At 40.5% G+C, this 14,301-nt stretch overlaps 2 protein-coding genes across 4 annotated transcripts in view; one reads left to right on the plus strand and one right to left on the minus strand.

Moving 5' to 3' along the window:
* The first annotated feature begins 296 nt into the window (after positions 1-296).
* LOC137402511 (uncharacterized) lies at positions 297-2,555 on the plus strand. The gene is made up of 4 exons (XM_068089012.1): positions 297-452; positions 960-1,131; positions 1,466-1,947; positions 2,052-2,555. The coding sequence occupies exons 1-4, from the start codon at positions 297-299 to the stop codon at positions 2,553-2,555; spliced, it is 1,314 nt and encodes a 437-aa protein (XP_067945113.1).
* Positions 2,556-12,961: 10,406 nt separating this feature from the next.
* Positions 12,962-14,301, minus strand: part of LOC137402123 (sodium/hydrogen exchanger 7-like) — a 72,463-nt gene continuing 71,123 nt past the window's right edge. For all 3 annotated transcript variants that reach the window (XM_068088591.1, XM_068088590.1, XM_068088592.1), the window contains one exon: positions 12,962-13,599. In XM_068088591.1, coding sequence (XP_067944692.1) covers positions 13,510-13,599 — 90 coding nt within the window. In that variant the 3' untranslated portion in view covers positions 12,962-13,509. The remainder of the gene's footprint in view (positions 13,600-14,301) is intronic.

Raw genomic sequence — 14,301 nt, forward strand, 5'->3', positions numbered from 1 at the left:
CAGCTCACCTTGAGGAATTGTTCCAGGCAGTCCGGCCAAACTGTGAGAACATGGGACAAATGTCAAGGTTGGCAGTCTTGCTGCGTCGGTATGCCACCGTGTTTAGTACGGGTGATGATGACGTGGGAAGGACCTTGGAGGTGGAACATTCTATTCCACTTAAGGAGGGCACTGGGCCAATCCAACAACCCCCTCACAGACTCAGAATGGAGAAGGAGGCAGAGGCCGAGAGGCAGGTCTAGGATCTGCCCAAACGAGGACTCATCGAACAAGCCGGAAGAGCTTGGAGCTCCCCCATGTTGTTGGTCCGAAAGAAGGACGGGAAGAGATGCTTCTGCATTGACTACCGGTGTCTCAACGCCGTCATGGAGCAGAATGCCTACCCGCTACCCAGGATCGACAACAGCCTGGATGCCCCGTCTCGCAGTCGCTATTTCAGCACGCTTAACCTGGTAAGCGGGTATTAGCAGGTACCCCTGGATACAGAGGCACAGGAGAAGTTGGCTTTCTCGACATGGTCTAGGCTGTGGAAGTGAAAGGTGTTGCTTTTCAAACTGATGTCCGCTCCCGCCACCTTCCAAAGACTCTTGGAACGCATTCTACATAGCTTCCACTGGAGAATGCTGCTGCTATATCTGGATGATATTATTGTCATCGCCCCGGATTTTGATTCGCATCTATATCGGCTAGAGGAGGTCTTCCAGAGACTCAACAAGGCCGGATTAAAACCGAAGCCCTCCAAGTGTGAGCTATTGCAACCCCAGGTCCGCTATCTGAGTCACATTGTAAGCCAGGACGGAGTCTCTACAGACCCCGACAAAGTGGAGGCAGTAGCAAAGTGGCCAGGTTCACGCGGAGTGAGGGAACTCTAAGAATTCCTTGAGACGTTCGGCTATTACCGACAATATATCCTGGAGTTCACCACTATAGCACACCCCTTGCACCGACTGACTGTAAAGGGAGAGCCCTGGAAATCGGCGGAGGGAGAACAGGCTGCTTTCAATACGCTGAAGGAGATCATCAGCATCGCCCCGATCTTGGGCTATCTGGATCCTCGGAGGCAGTACATCCTGGACACGGATACCAGCGGATGTGGAGTGGAAGCCGTGCTGTCCCAAGTACAGGAGGGATGTGAGAGAGTCATTGCCTACTACAGCAAAACCCTCACCCCCTCGGAACGCAATTACTGCGTCACTCGACGGGAGTTACTTGCGGTAATAAAGGCGGTCAAACACTTTCGGCCATGTCTGTATGGCCAGGAGTCCTCCTATGGACGAACCACGCGTCACTCTGGTGGCAATGAAGGAGGAGGGAACCCTCAAACCAAATAGCCCGGTGGCTTGACATCTTGGCGGAGTTCCGCTACATCCTGGAGCACCGATCAGGCACTCGCCACAAGGATGCAGATGGATTGAGCTGGTAAACCTGCGAGGACTGCCGGCAATGCGCAAGCATTGAACAGAAGGGCGGGGGCCTCTCAGGGAAGGAGCTGGCAAGGGACGAGGGCCGTTAGCCGCATGGGTACCAACCAGTTGCCTGGATAGGACTCCTGCCCTCGATAGAGCAGGATCGATCCTGGGCAACGTCGCATACCCTGGAGGGCCGGCTGGCAACCCGCACGAGACTCCCGCCCCAACAGTGGCGAGATTGAACCTGGATGCCGGAGGTTCCCCCGAGGGGCTATCAGCCCTCCTAGGAGTGACAGGACCAAAAGGCAAACTGGCAAGGACACAGGCTACTGGACAGGGACCAGTGGCCATCATGTACCGTGCCATCGCAACAGGAGAGGAGGTGCCAGCAGAACACCTGGAGGTCGGGAGCAGAGAGCTGGACATCCTGCATCACATGCGGGGCTCTCTGCGCATACAACAGGACGGCGTAGCTGGAAGCACGCGTGGCCCCGCAGAGCCACGCCAGATGGTGCGCCATCTGCCCCCCGAACATGTGGTAAATCATGGTGTAGCAAACGCACGCCCTGGCTCTCTCTGTGATGGGAAAGACGATAAGTCGCCTCCAACTGATGTGGTACTGGCCCGGACTGACGTCCACAGTCAGACGGCTTATCAAGAGTCGCGAGGTGTGCCAGGCCGCAAAGCATGGAGGGACGAAGGCAGCCGGAGAAAAAAGGAGGCTCTATGCAGGATGACTCTGACAGAAGGTGGCCGTGGATCTGGTGGGGCTATTTTCTGTCACATCAAAGGAAAAAAGCGGGTGCTGGTTCTCACCGACCACTTTACCCAGTGGCAGGACCATTGGCACTACCTGACGCCACGGCCACGGTGGTCGCCAACACACTGGATGAGTGGGTCTTCTGCTACCTGGGATTGCTTGAGCAGATCCACAGGAACCAGGAGGCGCAGTTCGAGAGCCAACTGATGGCCAAACTGTGCCAACTCTGGAATGTGGGGAAGACCCACACGACTCCGTATCATCCACAGACAAATGGAATCGGGGAGTGGAATAACCGGGGACTCGGAAACTCCTTGAGGGCGCTGCTTTTGGCTTGGGGACAGGATGAGTGGGATCTACTGCTCCCCCAGTTGATGAGGGCATAAAGAAGCAACCCCCACTCCGCGACTGGAGAAACGGCCAATATGCTAATGTTGGGACGTGTGCTGAGGTTGCCAGACCAGCTGGGTAGCCACCCACCATCGACCGAGTTCTTTCCTGCCCACGAGCACGCTCTGGAGGTGCAGCGAAGATTGCACACAGTGCACAAGGCACTACGGCGAAGCCAGATAGAGGTGTGGCAAGAAAACAGGGAAGAGCCACCGCTGTACGCCCCAGGCGACTGGGTATGGCTCACGAACAAACGCCGGAGACGGGGAGAAAATCCCAAGCTGCAGGCGAAATCCTGAAGGCCTGGGGGAACCACACATATCTGGTGGAATGGCAGGGCCAGTCTTCCATCCAGTGCGAAGAAAGACTAAAACCCTCTCATGCTTGCCCAGAGAGGTTGGGACAGGCCCAGCCACTCTGGAGCCAAGGAGGGGTCCTATCATGAACGGAGCTCGACACAAGAAGAGGCCAGAGTGGACCCTGTGCCAATAATGCCGCCTCTCAACTGGGAAAGGTTGCTGCTAGAGGCTGCTGAAAAGCAAGGACAGGGGGTAACTCTGGGAGAAAATCCGGTCTGACCGGAGGAAGGAGAACGCCAGGGATGCTAAAGACGCTCTCCAAGTTCAGCAGAAGCCAATCCGGTCCCACTTAAAGAAGTTCCGAAAGAGCCGAAATCAAACCCGGAGGAGACCGGAACGGCTCCAACACCGGAGACTTCATCGGAACCTGTCCGCTACAACCCAAGGCCAGCTCGGACTACTAGAAGGCCGGACCGGTACGGGAATAGGGTGCACTACTCGATGGAGTCACTGGCAAACGACCCGAAGGTGGGACAAAAGGACAACCAGGTAGTTCTCACGGCCGCTACCAGGGCCGTTCTGTTGGAGCACTCACTCACCCCGGTCGCCCTCAGTTTGTTGGAGAACTTGGATGACGCATGTGATGCGTCTTTGCCAGAACTATTGGCTTCGGTCACCAGGAGCTTGAAAGAAGCTGAGGAAGCCCTAAGTGCACCGAAGCCAGTCGGTGCGGCAGCAGACCAGGGAGATCGAGAGTGGGAGAAGGCGGCCGCCGAGGCCGGCAAACGACACGGCTGCCTCAGACACGGCTGCGGAGGACCTGGGCAGAACCCTGACAGGAGATGAGGAGGTCTGCCACATGGCTACCATAGGCTCTCTCCCAAGGTCTAGATTGGAGACCATGGTCACCAATGGGGGAGAGTGTTGTGGAATGTGGTCCACTGGGAGCTGAGCATAGGGCTGAGTTAAGCCGAACCAAGCTGTGTTCAGTCAGGCGCGTTGATGAGGTCGGAGTTCAGCCAAGCCAGAGCCATGCCGGGTCCAGCCAAGTAGAACGGAGGCGGAGCTTACTAGCTATATAAGCTTAAACATTTGTGTAGAAGAACGGAGCTGTTCTGGGCCTGTTCATTGCCAGTTACTTGATTCTTTCTTGTACACCTTGATGAACTAAGCAGAAATATATGTATTGTAATCATGCACGAGTCTTGTTCTAGTGGAGGAAAGTGAAGGTCGCACAAACCTTTACAATATTATTAACTATAAGGAGGATGCATCGAACTCCAAGTATTCGTTTGTAGGCTTTCTAGCAGCAATTTTGGCAGTTATGGGACCTAATGTAGCTGAAGGAGGAAAAAGTGAATAGTCACTATTGACATTCCACTTAGTGTGAAAGCAATTGTTAGTAATATTCAGGGTATTCCACCAGCTAGTTAGAGCTTATGTTGTCACCATACTTTCTATTTATGTACCTATACATGTAGTCGACTTGAGTTTATATACAACTTCTGAGCTTTTTTCAAGCACAAGATAGCAGTGTCATTAGCGTAAGAACTTACTAGGCGTACATAACCTTTGTATCCCACATTGCTAAAAGTTAGAAAAGCAAATGAGACCTAGCCAATCGCTGCTACTGCCACTTCTGGTAATATCGATAGACCATTATTACTGCGACTTGTTTTAAATGTTTATTAAACAAGGAAATTTTGGCATAGTTTAGAGCCCGTCACATTCTGCTGATACAGAATCAGCTTGTAGCAATAGTGTTGTACACATAGTAGTGATGTACACAGTAATTGAGTTGCTTTGCCAAAGGACTGTTTTAATAATAAAACAGTCATTTGGCAAAGCGCAAAAACAGGAGTTGCATTCTTTTTGGCTAGCTGTGCCACCCGGCGTTGCCCGTGTAATAGAAGAGTCTTTGGACAGAAAATTGATTTGTATTTAACATATAACAACATTTGCCATTCTAACTTTCAAACTACATATCATGAGAGGTGTGACGTGTAGTTGAAATAAACTAAGAGAGAAATAAAAACAACTGTAAAGGTTTTAAAACTTTGTCAAACAACTGTGCCTTTCAAGCTAGTGGCCTGGCATATTGCCAATGGAAACTCCACTAAGCTAGTTAATAAGGTTAGGCTTCCAATGACAGTAAGAATTTAATGAATTTCCAGGAAATTCCATGAATTTGAGTCTTTATTGTTGTCAAGCTCAGCTGTTCTAATAATAGCTATAGCCGGATTTCCAACAGACATACGGACTTTGAGAAAGATATATATAGATATACATGTATATATATCCAAGTGTTTGTTTGTTGTTTGGTTGTCACCAGTATGTCCAGTTATGGCGATAAAGTTTTAGGAACGCAAAAAAAAACCCGCTTTCACCGGAATTCAATTCGGAAACCTTGGTTCGGCAGACAGGAATGCTTTTCGCTATGCCACATGGGCTACTTGCCACACTATGGAAATATTGTGCACATACTTGTTATACCTGTCAATCTTTAATGGCGATTGGTTAAAATATGCATGCTTCATGCTTCAGCTTGAGCTACACTGGATGCAACGAATTCCTTCTGTGATATGAGTCATTATCTGGGATAAAATATGCATGACTCTGCGTTACACGCAACATCACTAAATCTCGCTCTCACTGTTCTTATTAGTAGGATTAGCAATACGAATACGAGCTCATTCAAATTAGCCAATGGCAACTACTTTACCTATCACTGTTTGTAAGCTGTTTTTCATTACCCGTGCAACACCAAGCATTCTGTTAGTCTATCTATATATATATTTCTCAAAGTCTGTGTGTCGTGTGTTCATTCGTCGGAAATCTGGTTATAGATCTTAAAATCTTGAAACAAATATTCCGTAACGAAGAAGATTCGATCTCGGACCAAGCCGTTCACAAGTCTTACGCCTAGTACACTGGACTATGGAAGTCGAATTGTTAGCCTACCAATATAAGGCATTATATCAGAGCAATACCTAACAGCTTTACGTATGCCGTGGGTCATAGCATAACGTCACGAGAAGCCGTTTGCTAACATTATTAAATTGCCTAATAGCAAAACTCTCACTACTTCTCATCGTTTATAAGACAAAAAACTTTTTTCATGATATGTAGTTTGGAAGTTAGAATGGCAAATGTTGTAATATGTTAAATACAAATCAATTTTTTGTCCAAATACTCTACTATTACCCGGGCAACGCCGGGTGGCACAGCTAGTATATATATATTTCTCAAACTCAGTGTCTTTGTGTGTTCCTTCGTCGGAAATCCAGCTATAGATCTTAAAATCTAGATTTTCAGCAATCTGATGGATTCGAACTCACGACGGCTCTCTCATCGACGAAGGTTTTGTTTTTCTGCTCTACCACTGAGCTATTACGACATAGCGATCTGATGCGTTTTCATATAAAATATAACGCCGTGCGCGTGCTAATTATTTTAGCCTTAGGTTTTTACCAAATACAGTGAAACATGGATAACTCGCCCTCGGATATATCGAACACATGGTTAACTCAAATGGATTTGCTTGGTCCGTTCTCACGCAATGATAAATGGCTCTATATAACTCGACCTCGGCACCGTTAACTCGAACAGTTTTTTGCCGAATTCACAAACGTGGTTTCCGTTCAATTTGTTTCGAAGGAGTTTCCACTAGTCGTGGAGCTGAGACCACTCTGCTTTCTTAACGAAAGCGCTTTTTATACGCGTATAGTGTACATATAATTCCCCCCATACCGTATAATGGAACCGAAAAAGAAATCGTATAAAAATGATTAATAGGGTCGGTAAGACGTTCGCTTAGTTACGGCCAAGCTATAAACGTTAGAAGGTATTAGTGATAAAAATTTAATAAAGATAGACACAGCATGCAAAAAACATATTGTAACAGTGATTATATGCGGATACATAAAGATAAATTGTCTCAAATAGGCTCGTGGCTTGGCGTCCGCTACAACAGACATCCACTTTACGATGGCATCACGCAAGCAAAGAAAAGCGTGGAAACCTTCTGACAAACTTAAAGTACTCGAGGAAATCGAAGCAGGACAAAAGCTATCAGCATTATCGAAAAGAGAAAATCTTCCAAAAAGTACAGTGTCAACATGGATTAAACAAAAAGAAAGAATAAGATCGTTATGTGACCAAAATTCATCAAGGCTAAGAGATCGTTCAACGTCGCACGATGATTTGGATGGTGTATTATTGACTTGGTTTAGACAAGTGCGTAGTGAAGGCGTACCTATCGATGGGCCAATTTTGTTAGAAAAGACTAACAAGGTTTTAAGGGCTATAATAACTGTTTAAAATCTATTTCTACAATAAGTCACACTGTTGATCTTTGTCAAAAAAATACCTTGTCACAGACTACACTCGATAAGTTTTTTAAATGAAACAACTGATCAGATGTAAAGCATGCTTTTTTGCATTGGTCATAAATGTTTACTTATGTCCAGTTTTAAAAATTATCAGAAAGAATAGATATTTTTCTATTGGGCTGAGACTTGTTTGCAGTTTTAGGTGATGTGACTGACAAGACGTTTTAAGATTAAAATTGGCAAAATTGATCTCGAGTAAAACACTCGGAAGAAAAAATGTCTTCTGAGCATTTTAACCGCAATTAGGTTTTGCCAATGTTAATCTGAAAAAGTTCTGGCAGTCACATCACCTAAAACAACACACAAATCTCAAGTGTATAAAAATATCTACACTTTCTGATAAATACTTTAAAACTCTACATCAGATGCCCTTTAACTTACAACAAACAACCTATACTTTAGTTTTATATATACATGTAGTTTGTATATGTATCTACTGATAAATACATTCACTTGTGACTGTGCTCTGATAACTTGAACGCTCTGATAACTCAAACACTTTTGCTCGGTCCCGTGAAGGTTGAGTTATCCATGTTTCACTGTATTTTGAGATTTGTTTGCCTCAGAGCTCAAACACAGATTCGGTTCTACACTAAACTGGAGCATGCGCATTGCAATTAGAAAAGTTCCGGAAACGCTCGGAAACAAATAGGTAAGCATTTTACGCTTTGTAAATTCTTTACAAAAAGGGAGAAACCATGTGGGACGACGCCTCCTCTATCGAAGAAGTTTGCTAGGGAGTTAACTCTTCCAGTCGAGTTACCCTAAATTGTTTTGGATGACGAGTCTCCTTTAAAAATGTAAAATAAACAGGTCATTGCTGTTTATATTTTCTTTCTACGATTTTTGATGTAACTATCTGTTGCATATTTTTTAGTATTGTATTTTAACCTTTAACGCTTTGGATGTTTTAAAAGCTAAACGTACGAAACGTTTACTTTTGCTTTCTTTTTCCAACATCATAAATATAAAACAATTTATTAAAAGTAAACACGATCTATATACACCCGTTTCCATTTATAGTATGCAGTATACAGTACATCTTATGGTGTAAAATGTTTACCGAAGTATATCTCCGAATTTACCCCAGTTTTTCCTCATCTTGGAACGGATTAAAATCTATATAATTTTATTTAATGGGATAAATTGTTTGGATCTCGAAAAACTTTTTCCAACATAAACATAAAACAACTTGTTAAAATTAAACACGATCTATATACACCCGTTTCCATTTATAGTATGCACTATACAGTACATCTTATGGTGTAAAATGTTGAAAATACAGTTCTTTTATTTATTTTTAATTTAGTTGTCCTGCTCAAAAGCTTTTCCTCATGATATGATGTTTGAAAGTTACTGTTGTTAAGTAAAGATGTTAAGTTAAAGATGTAAAGTAAACAGGCCATTGCTGTTTATATTTTCTTTTTCCTACGATTTTTGATGCGAATATCTGTTGCATTTTTTGCTGTTTCATTGTTTCCTCATCTTGGAACGGATTAAAATTTACATCATTTGATTTTAATGGGAAACATTGTTTCGGATCTCGAAAAACTTGGTTAGTAACGCTAGAACTCCGCTAGAATAGGTTGAACTCTACGTTATTAAAAGCTGAAAGTTATGAACTTTTAAATTTACAGTGGTCTGAGAACCTTTTACTCATGATATGAATTTTGAAAGTTACAGTTGTTTGAAAAAATTTAAAAACCTTTTCAGTTGTTTTTATTTTGTTAAATGTTGTTCATTTTGTTAATTAGCGTTTATTTTAATAGCGATATAGTGTAGTAACAAGCGCTATTTCCTTTTCTCAACAGCCAAATGTTTTGTTCGTGAAATGCGTGCTTCAAAATTTTTTTCTATCAGTGCTTGCTTTGTGTATTAGCTTACACACCTTTCCTTTTAAACCTAACCAATTAGTAATTCGTAATTATTTTCCCATTTTACAACAATCATTTGTAAGATTAATGGAAGATTATCTGTAAGATTTATCGTTAGTATCAGTTATTCCTCACTCTCTTATATTTACATACATTTACATACTTTGAGAAATATATATATATAGGTAGATTTACATTCTCTTATTACATTTATAAACTTTGTATAACTTTTGAAGTTTATAATATAAGTTTTTAAAGTTTGTTACAGTATCGTTTTTATTGCAACTTGCATTTTTTAAACATAATTTGAGTTTAATATCTGTTTGAAGTTTAACCATTATTCATTGTCCTATCACTGTTACCTATTATTACTTAGTTAGTTTCCAACCTTTCCTATTAATATTAATTTTTGATTCAACCATTTGGGGCAGACATTGTTCTAATAAAATTTCAACCACAAAATACTACCATATTCTGTCATATTTTTTTATTAATCTGTTAAATACAAGTATTCTCAGAAGTTACACATTGTCCAATACATCCAAAGAAAAGAACCTGTTCTGCACAAAATCATTCCCTCATGATGTAATGTTTGAAAGTTACAGTTTGACAAAGTTTGAAAACTTTTGCAGACTTTATTTTCTCTCCTAATTTATTTCAACTACAGAGAAACTTCTCTCATGATATGTAGTTTGAAAGTTAGAATAGTAAATGTCGTTATCTGTTAAGGAAAAATCAACTTTCTGTCCATAGAATTTTTATTACCCAGGCAACGCCGGGTGGTACAGCTAGTATAAGTATATATGGCATAAACTTGAGCAATAGCGCATACAAAAATAAACAACATCCTCATTTAAAAGTTAAAATGGTAAATGTTGTATATGTTAATTGAAAATAAAAACAGGTTTGTGCAAAACTTGTTTTATTACTTGTACAGCTCGAGCATTCAGTAGCTTTTACTATAATAAGAGCCGCGTTTGTCTGCTTGAAGCCACGCTACAAGTGTTAGAAAAAACTATTGCACAACATGAAAATCAAGCACCGATATTTAAAATCGTAGCCAAGCACACTGCCATATGCGGCACTAAGAATAATTGTACACATAGCTATTATGCATAATGATCTCTCACAGTGTATGCAACGGTCAGCATACTATAACTATAGTCTTCCATAAAAGTATGCGCCCCTCAATCTTGGTATAAAGAATGGTATCGGCACCCTAACAGTTGAATGTCTGAATCAACAATGGCCGATCCTTTTGTAAATAAGTCTGAAGTCATGGCAAATCATTGATCATGGCAAAGGTATCTCAGCCTGTCACAAATATTGTGAACTGAAACTTAATTTTATTCCTCAGATATAAATATCGTGAATCGTGACACAAATAATATTTATTCAAATTTGGGCAAAGTAAAAGGAAATTTTATGGACACCATTCTTGTTTTATTCAGAGCATTACTAACAAAGTTTATATTTATTATTACGAAAATCATTGCAACCAATCAAGGGTGGGAATGATGTCCATAATTAACTAGCAGCATAAAAAAAAGTTATTTTGAAACTTTTTAACTACTAATAAATAGACATGGGCATTGTATAAGTATATTTTCTGCAATAAAACATAATAAACCATGCTGTCCAACAAATTTGGATCAAGTTAGCTTTTAGTGCTGGTTGGTAGATTAAACTGGTGTCTGGATTGATGCTTGTATTTTGAGCCTCATGGAACTGCTTATGAACCACATGCTCATTAGAACAACAAGAGCAAAGCTTAAACTTAATGCGACACTGCAGAAAACACATGTAGAACTACATAGAACTCATGTAGAACTGCAGAGAACACATGTAGAACTACATAGAACTCATGTAGAATTATAGAGAATACATGTAGAACTACATAGAACTCATGTAGAATTATAGAGAATACATGTAGAACTACAGAGATTACGTGTAGAACTACAGAAAACACATCAGAGCACATATTTGCTCAGACACTACTATGTTTAACATACATTAGAAATATATTCATAAACTGCACACACAATAAAATCAAACTTACAGATGTCCTTGATCTTTTACCTTTCATTGATGTGACTGCAAAAAGAGTAAAAGAACTGTTTATATCTGCAATGAATATCTGTTTTAAATTGTGTACATTAAAATACATGCACGCTCTACAGACTAATTGCAGTATTTTTGATAAAAGCTCAGAGCAACTGATAATAACTGTTGTCAGCAAAAAATGCATGTTTAGTTACTCGTTCCTAACATATCATGTAAGATGTGAAGTAATACATGCAATTAAAATGCTTTACAGAGCGGCGTGAATGCTTTACCGTATCACTTTCATGAAAATCACCTTGGTAAAAGCCATTCTGAAAAAACAGACAGCGCCATGTGTAACAACTGAGTATTATGAGTTATGACATGTTGTGCAACGCATGATTGTGTATTTTATAAGCTAGATAACATAATAGAAATGTATACTGGTTAGTACTGAGAGATGCTAGTTAAGTAGCGGAACTAAAGGAAAGGTAAGATGTTAGAGGACTTGTATCTGGAAACCAAATTCCTCTTGTCTCACGTACTGAACAATGTTCTGATGCTGAATGAACACTCAAGAAAGGAGATGCAATATAATAGAGTAGGCTATGGCATGTCTCACCTTTAAGTTTTATGGATGTAGCAGCAGTTGCTCGTTCTACTCCAGCTGTCAACTGAGTCAGAGTCGATGTGCCAAACCTGACCAGGCCAGGAATTTCGTGTACACAATAGCAAGACTTTAACCCACGCTCACAAAGGTTTCTGGGAGAGCACATACTCAAACACCTGAAAGATTTTTTTTATCACAATACCTAAATTTTACAACAAATATGATCTTTATTACATAGCCAACTATTTGGTTGTCAATCTTACAGAGGCTCTTTAAAATTAGGAGCGGCTGCTTTGAGTTTAACAACTTTAATAAAGCTGTCATATGTAATAAGTATGGGATCACTAAACCACTTTTAGGTTGCACAGAAATTTGTTCACAGGTTCGGCAAGTACTTACTGATGAATGTGACCTCTGTCTCTCCTACAATTGTTGTGTCTGTCTGGCAAATCTCTCATCATTCTCATTAAAAAGGGATGACACTCTACATTCTATCTAATGTTCCTGTTCGGTTAACCCTGCACATATATAAATTATGTCATGGCCTCAGCCTACGTAGACACATATAGATTATGTCATGACCTCACATGGTTTCACATATTACCTTACTCTGTGGCATAGTTATGCATAGATTTTACATAATTTTTGATTTTTCATTCTGTTTTATGACGGTAGCGTGTAGCTAAAAGCTAGAATACTTTGCACATGATGCCAGCTTGGCCAATGATTCGGCCAACCGGCCGGAGCAACCCTCCGGCTGGCAGAATGATTACTTGGCTCAACTAAGCCCTGAGGGAGAGGGAGCCCTAGAAAAGGCAGGTTGAGAAGAAGAAAGACTGGCTTAGCCGAGATTATGAATGACTTGCCACTGGCCAGCAGTAAGAGGACCGGCCAACTGCCGGGCTATTGTAGCACTCTCCTTGTACTATCGTAGCATTCTCCTTGTACTATTGTAGCACTCTTCTTGTACTATTGTAGCATTCTCCTTGTACTATTGTAGCACTCTCCTTGTACTATTGTAGCATTCTCTTTGTACTATTGTAACACTCTCCTTGTACTATTGTAGCATTCTCCTTGTACTATTTGTACATGATACTATCAAAACTCTTGCTTGATTATATCTGTCTCTCTGCTGCTCACTCGATGGTCTCCCTTGACTTCTAGTTCTGTTTCAACACATACATTTCACATTTGTGTATTTTTAAAAACTTTTTTTAATAAAAAAAACCAGTTAGAGTAGAGTTTAGTGTAATCATACTAGAGACTAGAGACCACAAACTATCTAACAGTAAGTAAACAGAGGCCACAGTTAAACTACGAAACAGGGTAAATGAAGAGAAGAAACAGACAACTTTTCACACAGGCTGCTCGAAATCAGAAAATACATGAATAGTGTTTATGAGAACTGTGTGCACAAAGAGACTGTCAACAACCTGTGAGCAAATACCGGGACCCAACGACTCCCAATTAACCAATATTATAATACTGCTAAAAATAGCTATGCGGATGACATTATAAATAGTTCCTCTCATATGAATGAAATGATGCAATTGTGCATTCAAACTGCTCATAAAATAGAGCAAAAATATAATTGTACGATCTTCCTATGATATAATTTTTTTGCACAATTTACAATATTTTCATAAGGAAGATCATGCTATCACTCTAAATTTCCTCTTTTGTTGTCAAGGTACAAAACTTTTTTGCTGAATGAAATGGAAAATGACAAAAGTTTACATGAAAGCTAACATGGGTGTGTCTGGATGGTTAGAACTGCCTATACCAAGATCTCCGGGATCGTCCTCTCCTACTAAGTAGACATTCTACAATAAACACAGGAGATAGATATATATAGACATACAGAGATATAAACAGTAATCACCGGATATATATAGACATAGATAGATATGGACAGTAAACACAGGATATATATAGACATAGACAGATATAGACAGTAAACACAGGATATATATAAACATAGATAGATATAAACAGTAAACACAGGATATATATAGACATAGACGGATATAGACAGTAAACACAGAATATACATAGACATAGATAGATACAGACAGTAAACACAAGATATATATAATCCTAGACATAAACAGTAAACACAGGATATATATATATATATATATAGACATAGATAGATACAGACAGTAAACAGAGGATATATATATATATATATATATATATATATATATATAGACATAGATAGATATAAACAGTAAACAAAGGATATATATATATATATATATAGACATAGATGGATATAGACAGCAAACACAGGATATATATATGTATATATACATGTATATATATACATATAGACATATATATGTATATATATATAGACAGTAAACACAGGATATATACAATCCATGTGATCATACCATATACGAATTGTTACAGTTAATCCGCTCACTTGTAAACATGTGGTAATTGCATTTAATTGTATATAATGCAGCATATTTATATGCATAATATCATGCATTATAAACATATCATATGTAACAACATGC

Source organism: Watersipora subatra, chromosome 8, assembly GCF_963576615.1.
Source record: "Watersipora subatra chromosome 8, tzWatSuba1.1, whole genome shotgun sequence".
Taxonomy (NCBI): domain Eukaryota; kingdom Metazoa; phylum Bryozoa; class Gymnolaemata; order Cheilostomatida; family Watersiporidae; genus Watersipora; species Watersipora subatra.